The 20,766-nt window shown below is 33.1% G+C and overlaps 2 protein-coding genes across 2 annotated transcripts; one reads left to right on the forward strand and one right to left on the reverse strand.

Moving 5' to 3' along the window:
- The first annotated feature begins 8,909 nt into the window (after positions 1-8,909).
- Positions 8,910-15,692, forward strand: LOC117779766. The gene is made up of 11 exons (XM_034616070.1): positions 8,910-9,284; positions 9,360-9,464; positions 9,576-9,689; positions 10,151-10,347; positions 10,403-10,523; positions 10,584-10,718; positions 10,783-10,914; positions 11,440-11,583; positions 11,749-12,266; positions 12,920-13,086; positions 15,408-15,692. Exons 1-11 carry the CDS (start codon positions 8,910-8,912, stop codon positions 15,476-15,478), a joined length of 2,079 nt encoding a protein of 692 aa, XP_034471961.1. The 3' UTR covers positions 15,479-15,692.
- LOC117782092 lies at positions 13,398-15,254 on the reverse strand. Its single transcript, XM_034619039.1, has 2 exons — positions 14,621-15,254; positions 13,398-14,555 (listed from the first exon to the last, which is right to left on the reverse strand). The coding sequence occupies exons 1-2, from the start codon at positions 15,195-15,197 to the stop codon at positions 13,480-13,482; spliced, it is 1,653 nt and encodes a 550-aa protein (XP_034474930.1). The 5' UTR covers positions 15,198-15,254; the 3' UTR covers positions 13,398-13,479.
- Positions 15,693-20,766: the final 5,074 nt, after the last annotated feature.

The raw sequence follows: 20,766 nt of genomic DNA on the forward strand, positions 1-20,766 counted from the left end.
CCAACGACAAACTTCATCGATGCTCTTTGTGGTACTTCCGTGACAGCCACTTCCCGTCCACACTCAGCCACTTAGCATGTCCTTCGCCTGCAATTGCCAGGACAATCTAATGGAATATGTATATAGGTTTTCTGCTACTACTCTAGTGTAAAATTTGAGTATGTTACACGGACAAGTACAATTCAATTCAGTAATCACAGATAAAGTATTATATTCTTAGTAAAATATAGATCTTAAAGTCACTAAAAGTCAACAAATCGCATGATAAGGTCACATATAAGTAGTATAACATTTAGATGTAAGTCCGTCTTGGTCGTGGCTAAGATCTACTATAAAAGCGTAATTGATATTTAGTTAGCGCACAAGCCAGACCCATTAAGAGCGTAATTCAGTATAAAAGGTTTGGGAGTAAAATTCCCAAATGCCACGACGTGAATGCTCATGGCCAGTGTCAAATTCTAATGAATTTAATGGACCCACAGAATAATGCAATAAAGTAAACAAAATTACATTTAGTGGCGCTTAATGAATTTTGATTACATCAGCTATATTTTTTCTTTCAATTTTCAATAAAAATAATTTTATAATGGTTGCATATTATGTGGCTATCTCTGTCAACTTAAAATATTATTATTATTTAGTATCTATAGTTTTTGTTAAACTTATTGCCAATGAATATGCTTTTCAGTAATAGTTAAAGGTATTTTATGTCATAAATCATTTTATAATTATATAAACAACACACAGCTAAATAAATAAAATAGTTCAATATTAATTGACCAACAACATTTTCTATACACATAATTGAGCGCAACCTATGCTATCAAAAAAATATAGAAAAGAAATTTACTGTGACTAGATTGTAATCAAATAAAAATATAAAAGAAATTTATTGTGAGAAGATTGTAATTAAAATTTTACAACATTTTTCATTATGTTAAATAAAAAATCTTTAGAAACTTTAATTACATTTTAATTTTATTATCACAACATACGCTTCTATACTTGCAAAAAAATTAAAAGCAGATTAATTTGAATCCCAATCAACTTAGATGACGGATAGAATTGTAAAGAACTGAAATTAAATGACAGGCACACCCACAACATGTCCAGTGATTGTGTATCAAGTATAGATTGTATATATCAATATCAAAAAAGCATAACCAATAACCTTTGTGAACTGAAAATATTTTAATCCAATAATACAAAGCAAATCGCATGAGTATTGACATCACATTCTGTGGACAACAAAACTTAAATAACTATAGTATGTTAATACTGTGCATCATGGGTTGCATAAATAAATAAATATGATATGATTAAATTGACATTGTAACAATATTATATTATATATACTCGAATAAAGATAATACGTATTCTTTATTTGTTTATCACAAACAAGGAATTAAATATTAATTTATATTCATTTGAAAGCACTATGTCAAATACTAATTAGCATATATTCATTCTAATTTTTGAAATAAATATCTTTTTATTGAAAAATCTCATTCATCTGCCTCAAATATTTATTGAATACTACGGAAACAGAATGGGTACCTACTCGTACCCGAGGAAAACAATCAAAGATCCTTGAACGAATAGCATATCCACTTCTGATATCTTTTTTGACGAAAAACAATGTAACATTAACTGGCTGTCAGATATGCATAAACCATAGAAATTTGCCTACGAGTAGATGCTGCATACAAATGCCACTTGCTGCATACAAAAAAGACGTGCACTATGCGGAAACGGAAGCTAACAAATACGAGTATTCGAGCATACAAGCATAAAGCAAGGGAGAATTCGAGCATATTTTTTGAGAAAAGTTACATGTCAGTCGCAAGTTGCCAGTTGTGCTTCTGATTGATCCAAAATATTTACTCAAGCGAAATTTAGTGATGTGGAAATGCAGATGATGATTTTGTTATCATATTGTGCATATTTGCGTTTGTTTATGCTTAACATAATGCAGAATTATGAAACTTAAATGCATTTTAATGACTTCAAACAACACTATCCCTAAATATTCTATTGTATGAGTTCAGCCATCTGTCATACAAAAGTTGAACGAATATTTATTTTATTTTGGCAGAAAAGCTTTAAAATATTTAGTGTGTTAGTGCCATCTCAATCAGCATAATAAATGAAGGCGAATATACCCTAAGTTGCCATAAAAGAGGATTAAACTCACATTAAATGCGATTGTTTTGACCCATATTTGAACTTATAAGCTACCCGGAATTCCAACGCAGTTTAATCCATTAGTTGCCAAAAAAAAAATAGTCGAGGCAAGAACTGTGTTTCTGACTAATTTATTTTAAAATATGGGTGCTAGGTATATACAATAATATATATGTATATATATAGACTAGTCGGAAAAGATATAGTCGTTACCCCGGCTATAGAATTACCCGTAACATACTTTTAGGAACTTGCCTTGAAAATTAAAACTACCTTTACTTCCGTGCTGTTTAACCGATCTTGTTGCGATTAAGTACGACGAGAGATAAAAACAATAGATAATGTTAATTAAAAAAAATAACGTTATATTTTAAATTCCTTTGATATAGATCTTTTAGTCCTTAAGATCATACAATACACCGTTTTCCATATTTTTAAGTATCGGGTTTAGTAATCAAATTGAACCTTCTAGTTGGATAATTCAGGTCTTACAGCGAAGAATCTTTAATTAAACGCCCATATTTACATTCATTGAATAATATTTTCCAATTATACATTATGGCTTGAAGCATTATACTTGAATTAAATTAACAGGTCCTTTGTTCTGGACACAAAATGGCAAACAATGTGTCAGAAGGAAGCAATGGCAATGCTGAAACCGAAAAACATTGTGGTAAAATACAAAAGAGGACAAAATTGAAAAACGCTCTCAAAAAAATTAAAGTAAATAAATTTAATTTTATTATTGGTTTAAATGCCATTTAAAAGACTAAGTCCGTCAAAACTTTAGTTAAATTAAATTTGTCGTTGTTCATTTTCTGATATATTGCAAACATAAGATAACATTTTTTTTTTTTTTTTCCAATTTTTGGACTATTTGCTGCCTTACAATTCCAACAATTATCTTAAATATTAAAGCATGGTGCTATTATTGTAAAATACGTATATGTTTCAATTATTGTGTGTAATTAAACCGCAAGGAATCATAACCGTAATCTAAAGTCAACAATTACATAACATGTTAGAAAACTCAGTTGAAAACCACATTGAAATTACATTGAAACCACATGAAACAATAAATTGACACTAAATGTTCAAGGAAACTTTGTAATTATTGCGTAAATTTCGTCCTTAAGAGTGCTAAAATTCTTAGCTGATAACAGCGTTAAAAAGACCACTTTGTTATATAACTTAGAAAACTATTATACAATATTAGATCTGATATTTTAAGTTGACTTTTAAATAAATTAACATACCAGAACATACTGGTTTATGCGTAAATTGCTCTAGCTCAACCTTTTCTACGTTGCTTAATAAAGGTTTGCATTTGAACACTATTTAGCGGAAAATAGTAGATATATTTTAAAACTTTTTCTATCGATTGTTCATGTTAAAGGCGAACTTTTCTTTCGAGAACTTTTTGAAGGTTTCTTTCAAAGTTATCATTATGTTTGCACTTGAGTTATTAAAAGTAAAGTGATTTTCAGATTTAAAAAAAATGCTGACTTCATAGTATGTAAACTGTCATTAAATAATGGGAATAGTTGATTACTGTTTCTGTTTGCTTTGGCCATAGATTTTCTATAGACAAATCTAAAAATCTAAATCCTTCGATGGCTATTATTTTGAAAGACCCACAAAGTAATCAACGCATCATCAAATTTAGTTTTATAGCCCTCTCATAAGCAGTGTGCTCGGAAAGCTATTACGAAATGATGACCAAGTCTTTCATTCGGCTGAGTAAATAATATTAATCTTGGTCCTGGCTAAGCTCAATGCTTTTAGAATTCATCACAATGAAATCAAAGAAAATAAACAGCTGAAAGGCCAAGTGAAAATGCTTTTTGAATGGCCAACAAACGCAAATACTCTTGCAATTGCACAAATAGGCCGTAACACAAAGGCTAACTGAAATTGCTGTGGCTAATAACGTTATTGAATGAAACTGTGGCACGTTTCTCACTTTCCTCTTGCATACCCCCTCGAAACCAATTTTCTTGTGCGTGGAGCAAACAAATAACAAAGCTGGACTAAAACCTCAATCAATTGTATTATTCAATGTGCAGCAAAAAAGAAATAAGAAACTGTTGACCATTCAAGCAAAATTAAATCGAAAAGCCTAGCAACGAACTATTTTATTATTTCCTATCGCCCCCTCTAATATGATTTTAATTAGAAATGAAAAGTTTTTCCATTTCCTTTAATTGGCACTGATAAAAATCAACGTTTAATTGCCAACACTTCTGAGGCAGCTCTCTTTAACGCTTCGTTTAGCTCTAAATGAAAATCTTTACAGATTTCTTAACCCTGAAAAAATCCACCAAAAATTAAATGCCACATGACCTGGGAAAGAGAATTACATTCGCTATATTGCTTAACGCATATAACATGCATTCTGTTAAGATCGTTATTCAGAAGGTAATTTTATTGGTAAAATTGACACCAAAGAATCTCAATAATTGACATTTCCTCAGTAGGCCTGCATTAATAAGTTTATTGAGTGGAATTTCTCCAAATATGATACAATAGATTTCAATAATCTCTGTAAATTTTTATAATTGAAAATGCTAAGGTTTTTTTTTTTGAAATTTTCTTCAAGATCATAAAGTTACACTTTTGTTATAAAGTATTTACTTTCCTTATTATTAATCAAAAATATGAAATTTAATTTAAAATCTCAGCTTAACACTTACACATTCTTTTAATGGATCTCAACAGCTTTTCTCGAGAATTAATTAGGATCATTTAATTCAGCTTTACTTCAACAAGTCAGACATTTTTTCCGCCTTTCCGTGTCCACCGCAGTGTTTACTGATTTTAATCTTAAGTGCAAACGCATTTTCCATTTCACACTTCAGTGCAGTGAGAACATACATATGCACATGCATGCATAACTAAGTATAATGTAGCTGAAAAGCTTGTAGAACCAATGACAACATACAAAGTATAATTACAACAACTGCAACATAAGCAACTCTATGCTTATCTCTGTTTGCCGAGAGGCAGAAGTCTGCGAATATGTTGGAGAAGAGCGCTTGGCATTAACTTGCTCTTTAATATTGCCGAGAAATAAATGGAAAATAATAGCGATAGACAGCACGGGAGACAGAGCTTTAGTTGTATATGGCTTATATGTTATTAAAGTTCAGTCAGAAATGTAAATGACTTTTTTCACCATAAACCAGAACAAATTTGGAAGTTAATTCAATTGAATTAAGTGTAAATTTAAATAAGCATGAAGAAACATACAAATAAGAAAATCGGAGATTTCGTCTTTATCCATATATTATCATCATTCATGTAATTTAATTTATTTTAAGGTTTTATTTAAATTTAAATCACTATTTACAATAACAGTTTAGTATTAATAATTCTAAGTTTACACATTTATTTATTTAATCATTTGATCATTTTGAAAAGAATACCAAATTCACACATTGGGATACCATTAAATGAATACACTCTATTCACTTAAGTAAAATAATTTGATATCAAGTGCTACTCATGGTAAATTTAATAACAGGATTTTCAAATTCCAAACATAAATGAAAAATTACTTATCGTAACTTTGAAAAATTGTCATAAATGTAATTTGGTGTCAGTTTAATTTCCCATTTCCACATACTCCATCTACACATACTTAAATGAAAATTAAAATGACATGAAAAGCAAATTGCAGTCTGAATAGTCAAGAAAGACAGAGAGAGAGGTTAGAGACCTCATTTAGTGCAGAGCGTTTAACTACTGTACGAATAAAATAATAGAATAATAATAGCAGAACTGGTTAAAAATGAAGAGTACCAGGGAGTTATCGTATTCAACATAACTTACAAATAAATATTTATATTTCATTTTGAAATATTTCTTGCAAGCAGTATGTTATTTTATCTCAACTATATCTTTTGCACCTTATTTAAAATTTATAAATAGCTCTACATATTAAAAAAATGAATTAAATTCTTTTGGTCCCATCTTAACTTGGCCTTTTTCCTAGACGAAGTTTGGCTTAGAAAATGCCGCAATGACCTCAGAAAATGGGTGCATGAGTTATGTGCGAGTTATAAATGGTTGACCCACAGCCGAACTTAGCACACTCAGTAAAATTCTCAAATTGATTTCGCCAATTTGTTGTATGAACTTTTTTATGGCCCACATATTCTCAGCACTTTAATTTAGACTTACAAAGCAAACAAGCCTGAGTCGTAAACCGAACAATTGGATATTTTTAACAAACAAAAAACAAAACCAAAATTCGTTAAAACCCTTGAGACCAATACTACGGGGAATCATTAGACAATCTCACATGTTCACAACAGCTTCTTTACTTAGCATGCATAAAGTCGATCTGGGTAATTGAAACAACGGCTGTGTCTAACATTCCCGATAATTTATGTTATCCCGAAAATCAAATATAATAAAACTGAAGCCCTGTTATATTTGCGTTTGCTTGCAGCATGTTGCAAGCAACATGTTCGAATCTTCAACTGTTAAAAATTTCCCGTTATCTGACTATGATGCTGCTCTGTTAACCCAAAACCAAAAAATCTATTAAGATAAACAGAGTTAAGAGTTTAGTTCACAACGGATGTTTGACGTATGCGGTTCATAAAGCGGACGTTAAGTTATTATAAATTGATGATATTAAAGCAGTGTGAAAATCCACTACCAAAAAAAAATCTTCGCAATACGCATTAACAGATTTGTGAGCAATTTTAATAAAACAAGATATTTTAATTGTGCTTTTTAAGAAATGTGTTTAACGAAAATAAATCGATTGTAATGCATGTGATTAAAAGGGTGAAGAAATCAAAATGTGCATAACAAACTAAAGCATAGCAAGTAGAAAATAACAATATGGAATACAGATGCTGAATATGAGGTATTAATTTCAAGCACAGATGTCAGTATTAATCAAAGTTATATTGCGAAATTATTAATTTTAATTCTCGCACCAATAAAAACACATATGGCTTTAACTGACGATTATCATGTATTTCCTGCATTACGTGAACGTGTGAGACTTTTCGCAATCATCTTGAAATGGATAATTGAACGCAAAAGTGTCATAAAAAAGACCCGATGAGAAATAAATCATAAATTCAGTGAATCCGTGTCTGTCTATTGAAATCTATAATTATGTTGAGTTTCAGAATGTCCAGACCACAATAAGCTGTTTAAGGCCAGTGTTTGTTTATAAATGTACTTGTGAATGTTTGTTTGCGATTGCGAGTGCGTTTTCCGTTTTCGGGAATTCCGTTGCAGAAAGAAAACTGTGGACTTATCTGTAAAATTAATTTGTTTTGAAACAAACGGTGATATAAGTGAATTCGGGCTTAAGCTTAAATCATTTTATTTAATGCCAATGAATTAAATAAAAAAATCTTGAAGAACATAAGATTATATAATTCACAGATTCGCATATAAAATATAATTCGAAAATGTTTAATATTTTTGCTTAATCTGGTAGCTTGGTACAATAATTTTTTTCATTTCGAAAAGCTTGTTATAACATATAACAAAAAAATAAAACGAATATTTGAAGGAAAACATTTTTGAAGCCTTTTAGAAACCCATGCTAAAGCAATCAGTCTCAAGTTGATCTGTATTTAAACTTCTCAAATATTTTTCAGTATTATTTAACATTTGTAGCTTACACGTCGTACACATTTTTACAATTTATTTTACGAAAATGTCTCTTAAAATTCCTGAAGACAAAGTTGTTGAATACATTCGAAATACTTTTGAACCCGTTTCCTATGAAGTACTTATATCAAAATTTTGTAGTTCTAAAGCGAACAATGACACTCGCAACGCGGTAAAAGCTCAGTTACAGGACATTCTGGTTTCTAACGTGAAGGCGGGCTCATTAATGCATTATCGGAACCATTTCTATTCATCCTCCATTTGTGAGGATTTAGAGGATTTGGTTGACTTAAATTCCGATAGTGAGTTACCATCTGATCTAAGCCAAATTTCATTCACAAGTTGCGAGTCTATTACTGGGAAGAGAAGTGCCCCAAAGGTTGATCAAACTGAAGAAATTATTTCATTGAATTCCAATAGCGACTTGTCCGAAAACAAGAGCCTTAAATCAAGTTCAAGTGTGGGATCTGAGGACATTGCAGTGGAATGAAGTTATATGTAATGAAGTAACGTCTTTGGCCAGCCAATAATTCGTTGTGATATACATTTTACTTCTCTTGCATCTTTATTTATCTTCTACCAAAATGTAGTCAAACCTTTAAAATATACTCGGACTTCACCCATTTTTTTAAATTCAATACTTAACTGGGAAAAATATTTTGAGAGATGTTTTTAATAATTTTAAAAGATTTCATTCAGTATGCTGAAAACGAAAATAGCCTCAGCGTAATGATTGCAATTTTCGCGTCTGAGTGTGTGAATGTGATTTTGTGTACTACGCGACGTATGATTAATGTGGTACGATTGTCCGCAAAGTTAGCTATATGACGTAGCTGTGAATCACAAAATGGCGCAATTATTTATAGCTTGAATTTTGCGTTTCTCTTAGGACACGTAGTCGTATCTCGTGAATGCAATGATTGCATAACGAGATAAAATCCAGGACACTGGTCCCAATGATTTGGCACCTGTTCAGAGTGTAACCAAGCATTAAGCAAGCCAGATAGATACATACTCCTACCAAGTTTCGGTCGAGCAGCGAGCACATGACCGCGTCACGAGCGGCAACCAAAACGTGACACATGGCGATGTACTTCTATGCCAGTAAGATATCAGCAATCGCATGTGGTTCGCGCTGTAAGCGGACCGTCCTGCAAAAGTCGCGTGGCCAACGCGATCGTGATAAAAATAAATACCAGCATCGAGGCAGATACCACCAGAGTAGCTCAGAGAGCGAGACAAGTGCAGACGATAACTGTTGTGGCCTCGACAGTGAAATAGTTCCGCAACCCGACTTGAGTGTCATATCGATTGATGTCATCAATCCAATTGTTGATACGGCGTTGCACTCCAGCCATGTTCTTGGTCAGGATAACGAGGGCCTTCGGCTTCGACGTCGGCACAGCGCGGAACAACTGAGTGCACAAGATTTGAAATTGGGGTTTCAGCAACTTGAGGTGTGTTCTTTATTCTATTGGTACAACAAAATAAATGTATTGAATTATATACTTGTATTATAAATTAATTTGCAGCTTGCCAACACAAATTCAAGAGCAACCAGCGGCGGAGATGATCTTATTAAATATGATGTGCCCAAAAATCCGCACAAACGCAGCCAATGTGATATAAATTTTAAGGCAATTTATTCTATTTATTATAGTTCTTTTTTCATTTCTAAATGTTATTGTTATTGTCCATATGTCCATATGTTTAAATTGAACATTTTTCCAATACCTTCATTATTTCAGAGCTCTGTTTTGGGCTCCGGCGGCATAATGTATATAAATAGTAGAATAGTTTCTGGCCCGCTGGAATCCTTCACTGAAGTACTCATACCCAAACATGTCATCGATTTAGATAAGGTAATTAAATATATGTATTGAAAATAAGAGAACATACATTTTTTGTAATCATTTTAAAAATATCAATAATGCTCAACTGATAGCACTGGTTTGTTCCTATTTAAATTATGCAACTCCAGCAATTTTTTATTTAAATCTTTTGTTACATTTCTTGGACTGTTGCCAAGCGTCTAAATTTAAATTTTCTTAGCACACGCCAAAGCTAAAAACCGCCTATACCAAAAACCAGACAGCCAAAAGCAAACGTGTAAAAGTCATTCATATGATGGGGCAGCTTAGGAAGAGCTTGTGGTGAGCTTAAGAACCACAAGGAACAATGCCAAAATTATTATAACGTTGCCAACGACCAAAATCATAATAAGTGGTGCTAATCTGTCTTTGATTTTACGAAAATTCTTTGCTTTGCTGTTAAGTTATACTTATTATCTTGTATAATCTCCCAGTTCTGTTATACCTTGCAGGAATTTCTGTTCTCATTTTTATTATCATCACGTTTATTTCTACGACCTCATGAGCTTCTTGGCAAACTGTTGGACTCGGTACCTGATAGTGAATGCTTAGAAGCATTAGTTGCCCTCCTGGCCGAATGGACGCAGAAATTTCCATATGATTATCGTGACGAACGCATGATGAATCATGTCAAACATATCGTTGTCAGGTGAATTATTTCTCAACCAAATTTCCGACCAAATCAATATCATTTTTATATGTAGATGCTCCAATTCTCATTTAGAAGCCGTAGTTTCCCAAGTACTAAGTGCCTTACTTAACCGTTTGACTGATTTAGAGACACATGAGGGCGATTTGCGTGCCTGTCAGACCAACAACGAGAAGGTGAGCTTCTTAGGATTTACCTTGGAATCATAATAAGTTAATTTATGCCTATTGGATCAGCTGGCTGCACCCCTCAACTGTCTGACAGCTACACAATATGCACAAATCTTATGCCGCCTGGAACAGAAGTTGGCCAAGCACATTGGAGCGGAGGAGTTTTTGCAGTGCAGCAATGTGGTGTTATTAGATAAACACGTATGTCCATAGACTTAATATACCGCCAGACCAATAAATACTGTTCTTTTGTTCTTACTTACAGAGGAAATGGGACCAACCATTTGCCGGAACTGGATCGCAGGGAAAACAGGATCCCAAAAAGACATGCAACCTGGAAACGTATTTGGACTGGTCGTCACGTCTTCGTCTGTTTGTCTGCAATGAGATACTGCAGGTGAGTTAAGAGTTTAATTCTTGAACTATCCTTAGATTATATAAAATATTTCAAGCATTTTACATTTTGTAAACCAGCTTTTATGTTTAATTTTAAAATTAAAAATATTGAAATACAAAAAATTGTATTTTATTATGTTTATTTATATAACAAAATCTTTTGATTTCTTTTACTTAGTGATGTAAAACAACTCGATACATCGATATATCGGCCTTGTAGAGCTTTTATGTTGTACATGCATATTTTCTGTGCAAAAACCGATTAATTCATATCTTTACATCACTATGTCATATAAAGATATTGCATGTTAACAAATCAATATGGATTTTAAAATCAATTGTATTGTATTAGTTGTAATATATTTTATGTAATATAAAAAAACCAAAAATACCTGTAACATTATAGTTTTTATTTTGAAAATCAGTTACGATCACTATATTAATTAGTAAATAAATGAATACACTTGTTTTTTGTTTTGTTTTAAATTTTTACAGATGAAAATAAATATTAAAATTATGTTTTCAGTGCTGTGGAATTGAAGAAAGAAGTAAAACCGTGGAGTTGTGGAGCGGTGTGGCTCAGTACTGCCTGCTGGTGGGCAACTACAATAGCGCCACAGCGATTTTGGAATCACTAGAGTCTCCCGCCATAGCCAGACTTAAAGTAACGGTGCGTCTATTTAATTTTAATGTTTTCCAAGTGAGCTTTAATTTAAATCTGATACAAAGAAAAACCGATGAAAATGCATTAGAAATAAACCACAAACGTTAACATTAAACACTCACGCACAGATTGTTTTGGCCAAAATAATCATCTATTTATATATGATTACAGTGGAGCAAATTGCAAGTGACATGTCAGCAATTGGATTGTATGCAACGACATGCCGAAGGACATGGGCATTTATGGCAGAAACAGGCTATCGTCTTAAATGAGCAGCAGCAATGTCTAAAAACTGATAAGCAAACATCATTATCGAGCACCAAAGAGTCTTCGGCAGCATCAGAACCAGCAACAACAGCCACAACAGCCACAACAGCCACAACAGCCACAACATCAACAACAACAACTACAACAACACCAACGTCAATGGCAACGTCCTCATCATTCAGTAGCCAAGACAAGTTGGATGGAGAAATTTCGACCATTGCCAGCGGTCATCCAATTGGCATGAAAGTCCCTTCCGGTATGAATACCATTGCAACACCAACTCAAATGATGACTGTAGCTGACAACGGCAATGTGGCAGCAGCAACATCAACTTCTTCCAAACCGAATGATTGGGTTGTTATTCCGGTGTTTGCGGATATTGTTAAATTGGCTCTCGGCGAACGCGAAAACTGCTTGCATCGGTGAGTTTGTTTATCAACCCTTCGTCACTTCATAAAATTATTATTTACTCACACTTAAACTAATAATGACGGAAGACAATTTGACTGCTTTTTCATTTAATTTAAATACCCCTTGATAAATTATTACGGGCCAAATGGTAATTTAATATGTATGCTAATGACAATAAATTTGATTTGTTTATTTATAAAGAATACAAATATTTTTTATGCTTAAAATTACTGCATTGGAGTTGAAAATGTATATTTATTTATTAAATCGATTATGTTTATGGCGTTGAAAAGCAATGTTTATTTAGTGTAAAACAAATAAGATAAAAAAAAAGTATGAAAGCTAATGAAACGAAAATTAAAAGAATTCAACACTACAGTAATAGAATTCAAATTGATTTGGGAATAAATTTTAATTTTACAATGCACAAATAGAACTACAATTTTAGATTATTTGCAAAACTCTTGAAACTTGTTTATTATTTTATAAAATTATAATAAAAATGTTATTTTTATCAAATTAAAGAGATACGCTCAATTAACTATTCAATTAAAAGCACACTTATCGGCAAATTGATTAAGTTGATTGAGAATAGAATTCAACTTTTAATACGAATGGAAATATTTAATTTTTTTTCATTTCTTGTTTTTCCCTTTCATTGCAGTTTACCAAATGGCCACATCGATATAAATGCCTTCGATCGGATGGCAGCCATAGTTGGGGCCTTCACCAAGCACATGCAGGCAATGAAATCGACAAAGGCGCCATCTGGCGATGAGTATGCGCTTTTCTGTTACCATATGCAGCAAACTACAAAACTTGGCGAGTCGGGTAAGTTATATTATACTCGTACTATGTCAAACTTTACACATCATCATAAGAGTCCTACATTTTGTTTTTCTACTTTTTGAGAACTTTTCTCCCACGCTTTTTTCTGTCACTTGGCGACTTTTTAGTTTTTGTTTGTTCGAAGAAAACTTTAAGTGGACCGCGACCAAATGGCAACAATTTTAAGAAGCTACCTAAAGTTACTGTTTGCTTGTGAGTGTGCTTGTTTTTGTAATGCCACAGGGAAAAATTATATTTAATTCAGATGACACAATGCACTTTAAATTTATTTAAGTAATTAAAGCAATTATAAGTAAAGCACATTATACTCAGTTTATGTGTTAAAAATTATAAATACATATCTTAACAAAAATATAAATATAAAAGTAAAAGTGCCTAAATATCATAAATGTTATAGATGGAAGGATTGACCCTTTTCACAAATTTCGGATGCTTGCTATCACTGTACTCGCAGCATTTATAGGTGTTCGAATGTTTCTGTGGAACATATATAATTACATTAATGAATTCTTGACCATAAGTTTGTAGACGAGTCAGAAAAAGCTTGAATATTTCATAAGTAAGTTTACGGTAACGCGGACACTTGACATCATGGTGATGAGGTACGCCCTGACAGTTAACCCAGTAACGTTGCACTTCATTAGCTTGATCGTACTTAAGTTTAAGCAGCTTGCCACATTCATCTGATAGCTGTTTATTGGCAACAGATGCCTCTCCAAATAAACAGGCGTCCCAGAGCATGGCTTTGACCTGACAGTTCGTACCAAACTCTTTTATCACTAGGTTTTCTGGCTTATAGATAATTGACCATTGCAACCATGGGGATAACATGCGAACGCGAATAGTGGCCATAACTTGTACAAGATATTCCTTTCGTTTTGACCAGTTGTGCTCTAGCCAGCGTACTGCTGCAAAGAACACTTCGTCCTCACTGTTAACGCAAATAGTATCCAGCTTAAATATAAAGATAACCTCATTCACATTCATTTCAAGAAACTCGCTAGAAGCAACTAGTGGGAGAAAACACTTGCGAGTCCGACTAAGCAATATGGCTATCATATCATTGCATGATATTTGACGTGCCTTCAAATAGGCCTGAAAGGCATCCTGCTCCCAAAATCCAAATCTATCACTTATCGCAAAGTTATACCAAAACTGCTGTAAAAGTCGGCGCACGTCTAGGAATTTTACCAAATTGTACATGGCTATGAAGTTACTATCGAGCATCAGCTCATTATTATCATTGATCAACCATTCATATACCTTGCCCATTAGATGCATGGAAGCTTTGTGAGGGGGCAGTTCCAGGTAATAATTACTATTGTCTGCGAAGGCATTTGCAAAATACTGAAATAAATAACGATCTACGTGCATGAAATTATCTCCGATTTTCAATTCCAAGTTGTCGAACCAAAAGTTACGCAGGGTGAGAACAATTAATTCGGAAGCAGCTGTGTAAATTTCAAGAATAAAATTTCAGAAGTTAACATATGAGATAATTCCAGCGATAACTTACTCAAGTGCCGGTTGTATTGCTCACCCAATTGTTGAGCCACAGAAATAGTTGAGCTATATTTTCCGCCTGTTTCAACATTCTCAAAGTTACATTCAGTGATAGCTTTCATCATTTCAATGGCCTGAACCATTTCGACCTTTTGCTGTTGACACGGCACTAGGAGACGATCCTGAGCATGTAACTTTGCTGCATTTGAATAAAGAGTACTCCAATCAACAGAAGCAACACTTGGATAAGATTGAAGTCGCTTGCTCACATTCACAACGCTTTTCTCATCCACATCTTTCATAATTTCAGTCAGATTCTTAAAGCAACTGCAGAGTTCTACATCCAATGTTTCTTCATCACAACTACTCGGTTCACTCCGTTCTTGGTTGCACTTGAGTGTAACTGGGAATAGTGAAGATTCATCCTCCAATGCAAACTTAGTAGATCGGTCATTTTCCTTGAAGCATCGGTATAATAAACGTGGCTTCAGCCCTTTTCGATTTTTCCTCAAACGGATTAATCGTGGAGTGCTCGTGTGCAACTCAGTCTTTCGGGGCAGTGTGTATGTTGATTTGGAATTATGTGACATTGTGAGAAGTTCAAATGAGAAAAATATAAAAAAGTAATGATATACATTTTAAACAAACAACCCTTTTCGATCCGATTTAAAATGACATAAAAATTAGAAATGTATTTAACATATAATTCCCTGAATCATGCTATAAGCTTGTATTTTTGCTCGATTTACCAAATTTTCACTATTCTAAATCATATAATTAAATTACTTTTCTTTTTACAGATCTAATGATGGCTTCTTTTGATTGCGAAGAACCCAATAATGCTGAAAAGCTGATGTATGACTTAAATTAGTGTAGATCTTACATACTCTAACTTCGCATAGATGCTATGTATGAGTACCAACGTCATTTGCTATCCTGGAGGTCTATGGTTATGTTGAATAGATCCCTTGATTGATATCATTATCCTGCGAAATAAAGCATCTATTTGTAGGTTTTGTATTTAGATAAATAATAATTTGTAACATATGAGAATAAAGTTATTACGTGACTGGATAAATGATTTATAAATTGGTGTGAAATTTTTTTTTATTTCAGGTAAAGAGTTCACATTCTCCTTCAATGGGTTTTAAATAAATTGGAATAAACAATAATTAATTAAATGATGCATTTGGTTGAGTCTGTTTTGATATTAATCGCAAATTGATTTCAGCTCTTTATTCTAACTATCTTTCTCTACTTTTCCGATTTTGCTTTTGCTGCGTGGCCACAGTGACCTTTGTCAAGTGTTTAGATTTTTACAAAGGCCTTTCTTAATACGAACAGATTGAAAATAGAATGTCACTTGCAGTGTAATTTTAGTGACATCACCTAAAAATGACAATAACATTTACAATAAGCTTTCAACTGAGTGTCGTTTGTATTGCAAAAGACGGTTTAAAAGTTATGAAACCCTTGCGAGATCGATGCCATGATAGTAGCAGCTTCTCAGTTGACTGCGGATACCATAAAAAATTATTGATGCCTTGCAGATACAAATGAGTACTCGACACACTCGTATAGGCAAGGTTAACCAGTGGTAAAGGCCATTTAGTCAGCTGACCGTGGCCCAAAAAGGCTTGCCTGGCTTGTAGTTAAGAGTTAAAAGTTGACCGGCAGTGAGTCATAAAACGAATGAATGCATGAATGCACAGTGAGTGTAATTCAAATACAACGTTTACTGAGAGCTACAGCAGTGGGGCCAAATGTCAATGGAAATGTGAATGCTTACACCGTTGACTGCATATAGAAGTCTATGGCTAACAGAAACGTCCTTGGCCTATGTTTTATTACTGTACGAAATAAAAGAAAACTTACCATACAGCCATTTAATTTAAGGCTAACATCAGTGTGATATAAACAAAATATCTTAATCGGGATATTTTCAGTTCAAGAAAATAAAGCAATTTAAAAGTTAATTATACTACTCATAAGCGGTTTCTTACAAATATCTTCTTATCTATCTTTGACTCGGGCAGATGAATAAGCAGACACTTTTACAGATACATTAAATGTTGAAGTATTAACTATTTGCGTGTAAGTTATTTTTTCATAGTGAAGCCGTTAAATTAATTCATTAACATAGTGAGTTGTCACTTTCTGGTTTTTTACTTGGGATTTAAAACGTCTCTGAAAGCCACACAAGGTTAACACCCAAATAATTTAAAAAGTTTATGGCAACTCTGTGGATTTGCGCCATTCATTAGCATGCAAATTTGAAAATTTATCAGGTGGTGGACGTGGTCCTTTTACGACCAGCTGCAACAACTCACAGGACAAAGTTTGACACACGAATTATGCACAGACAGGAACAGAGAATGGCAAACTAGTTGGATGTTTTGTTGGTCCAGTTGAGTTGAAATAGTCAGAATGTGCGGTAATAATTATCTAAGCATTATAAATGGAAATATGTTTCACTTTGAAAGGATTTATCAGGCTTGGTGTCTTGCCTCTTTTATAATTTTTTTTTTCACATAGAACCATTCTTGTAGGATTCAAAATGTTGGTCCTTTCTCAGCTATGTTGTGCCAATATTTCAGTCTTCTACATCTAACCGTTTTGGCAGCACAATGTTCAGTCTGTCAGTCAGGGCAAATAGTTTATTATATATAGATGTTAAGATTGACAAATCTTTTATCGCATTAAGCGTTCTATTAAAATAAACAAATTCGTTAGCAAATTTTCAATAAGAAACTAAGCTTAGATCATTGAGACCCATTTAGCTCTTTCAACTTTAAGTTGATTAAATTTTAATACCTTTTTTATACTCCGGCAAATCAAATCAGACCCAAAACTTGACGCGTCTTTCACAATTGATAACGTCTTTGTGAGTACCTCCTTAGAAATTTTCTGCCACTTCCTTTTTATAATATCGACTATTATTATTGACTTTGAACACAGTCTCGAAGTCTTTCTGAGGCGCCTAATGACGTGTGAGTGGGATAGGCTAAATAAAGGCTAAACTATTAAGTGCAGTCAGGTTTAATCATGGTAATTTTTTTGTACATTTAAATTCACCTTCAAAGTAATAAGCCTATCTTTCTATTTTAATTTAAAGTTAAAATTTATAGTACAAATATTCAAGCATGTTGTGTCGATAGCAGCAACGACTTTGATATGAGTGTATTTGTGTATCTGCATCATGCGTATGTCAAGTAAACGCAAGTCCACGGATATTTCAGCTGTTGCTCATGTGATATGACGTGTGGTGTTGCAGCCTGTCAAGTGGCACTCATTAAAACGTCAATTACTCATTTGTTGTTGCTGAGAGCCACAAGGGTCCTTTTGATTGTGTGTGTTACAAACACATCAACAATACGGCACTCGAACGCATAAACAGCGCTAATTGGCACATCCTCCCGACAGGATATCTGTAGTAAAGATAGTTTCCGGTCAGCATTCAGTAGCTATAGACACAAGTGCTTGTAGCTAATGGTCATGTTTGCTTGCTCACAAAAAAAAAAAACTAAAAACGATGCATACCGTACTGAGCCTCTTCCGAACTAATTTGCACCGGGATATTGTTCATGCTCAATGGCGAACGGTAACCCGAAGCATTAAAATTGTGCTCACGCTGCAAATATTTAAATTTCGGACCGGCATATAATGTATTTGGTAGAGTAGTTGTTGACCGCAGTCATGCAACCAAAAATTTAAAAAAAAATTTTGTTTGTGGTTTTGACTGTCGATAAGCAAACCCTAAATTGTCATAAAATTGATGTAATCATTATGTTGATGAACAAATTTATATTGAGAGAATGGCGAGCAATTTAAATGCAATGTTAAATCAAAAAAATTAAAATAAAAAAAAAAGAAATAAATTCAAAAAGTGGAAATAAATTAAATACACAAATTGGAAAACTGATACCACACCGACTAAAGCGCTAATAAAACAAAAATGACAACCACAGAAATAACTAGTATATATTAATATATATGCATTGCACTAAAGCAATACTTCTAAACGAAACAAACACGAGTTGCATTCATAAAATATGTATGGATACTGTAGAGCATTTGGTATCGGTCTCTGTTAGTTGTATCTGTTGCAAAATATATTAGTTTTTGTCCGTAAAATGAATAAACTTTAATTAAAATGCCAGTAACTATTTGGAGAGCAATATGTGAAAGTTACCACATAAAATAATATGTATAGTTGTTTATTTCACTTTAATTTCACATGTTGTTATTATCTCAAGTTTTTTCATCCCTGCAATAGAACCACTAATCTAACCTTGTACCATCGTGTATATGCCGTGTGGCAACCCAAAATTGTGTCCTAAATTCAACAGAACAGATGCCGTATTCCCGATGTTCTTCTGTGAATTTTGTGGTTCTTTATTGAAACCCACATGCAAACTGATGACTGTGCCAGTTACATACAAAAAAAAACAAGGTGTAGTTGGCTTCGACGAGCGTAATACAGGGCTTAATAAGCAATGATACGGCATAATATCAATTTAAATGTTGTCTGCTGCCATGGCGATAGACAGAGTGAAAATATTGTATTATGAATTTCAATGATAAGAATGCAATGAGTGAGAACGAGCCAATTGGTTAATTGTATGGATCTGTGTATATTGTGCGGTTTCTTTGTTCTGGCAATTTAAATGTTGACAACACAGTCAGTATTAACCAAACGGAAATACGAAAGTAAGGCACATGTCACTGTATGATACCCTGTATCAACCTTTGCTTTAAATATAGTGTAGTTGAATTAAAAAATTTTTTTTAGTTTTTACAAACATTTAACGTTTTAAATTTGCTTAGTTGGCACAGGTCTATTGAAAGACGAATTCTAACGCTTCGAGTTAAAGCGCAAAAATTGATCTCATGGGTTGATGTTCGATTCGAATATATGGTATGTTACAGGGTATACAAATAAGTATGGAGTAGTGGCCATTGTAATAACAGTAGAGTTAACGTTTTAATCTTCCAAGTGCATGCGGCAAGGCAAATCATTTGTTTTAACTCAAAAAGCCGCTTTTAGTTTTGAGCGTTTTACTCTCATCAATAACAAGGATGTCTCGTTGTTGTGGTGCCTTTTGTGTGCATTTTAATTATAAAAAAGATACCCTGAAAAATGAGTGGCTTGTTCAATGAATGGAAAACCAATAATTAAAAAAATATTTTCACTCACAAAAAAAAAAAAAATAAATTAAGCAGAATCTCCTAAAGTGAATTAAAACCATTTAATAACAATTACACTAGGCAACAACATAAATCTGACATGAACCAAGCCCAAACTTGTAGCCAGTGTTATTTAGTATCAATCAATTCATTTTGAAGTAAGTAATAAATATGTAAACTTTAAAATTTGTTACATAAAAGTATTAGACATTAAGTGATGTAAGTTTTGATTTTATTGGTATTTGACTATCAATATATGCTGACAACCATAGACTCTACTGGAATAGGTCAAGGTATTGACTTTATTGTTATTTCAATGCTTAACCAAATATTTTCGGCGGTCTTCTAATTAAATTGAATGAGAAATACACACAGCTGCGCAAATGAATGAATTCTTAATCAATCATTTCATTTCACTTCGTCTGTTTGCAATTAGATTATTCGCAATTTAAGCACAGCGTTTTTGTTCTGATTGGCTTGTGCTATTTTTTGAGATTTTTCCTTTGCCTCATTTCTTATGCGCAAATCACAAAGGATTGAATTAAATTCTCTGTTAATCAAGCGTAAGGATCGTTGCACAATCTACAATTTAACACTTTGCGAATATTCAATTAATTTTCTGGTCACTAGATTGTGGGAAAGAGGGTCAAGTCATAAGTAGATAGACAGCACAGTGCTGTGAGCAAGATAATTCTTATAGTTATTAGCAAAAGATTTCTATCTAGTTGTTAGTCGTCAATAATTGTTATTATTACTGTTGAATGAAATATTATTGCATTTCGTTTCCGGCTTTCCAATAACAATCAAACTAAAAACTTATACATTATGATATGTTACATATGAATACAACATTAGCACGTTTATGAAATTCGCTTGTACAATTTTGTAACTATTAATTGACCAATCTGAGTGCTTATATGAATTAATAAACAGAATGACAATAACCAATTGTCAACAGTTAATAATTTTGGG

The sequence above is a fragment of the Drosophila innubila genome (genome assembly GCF_004354385.1).
Source record: "Drosophila innubila isolate TH190305 chromosome 2L unlocalized genomic scaffold, UK_Dinn_1.0 4_B_2L, whole genome shotgun sequence".
Lineage (NCBI taxonomy): Eukaryota > Metazoa > Arthropoda > Insecta > Diptera > Drosophilidae > Drosophila > Drosophila innubila.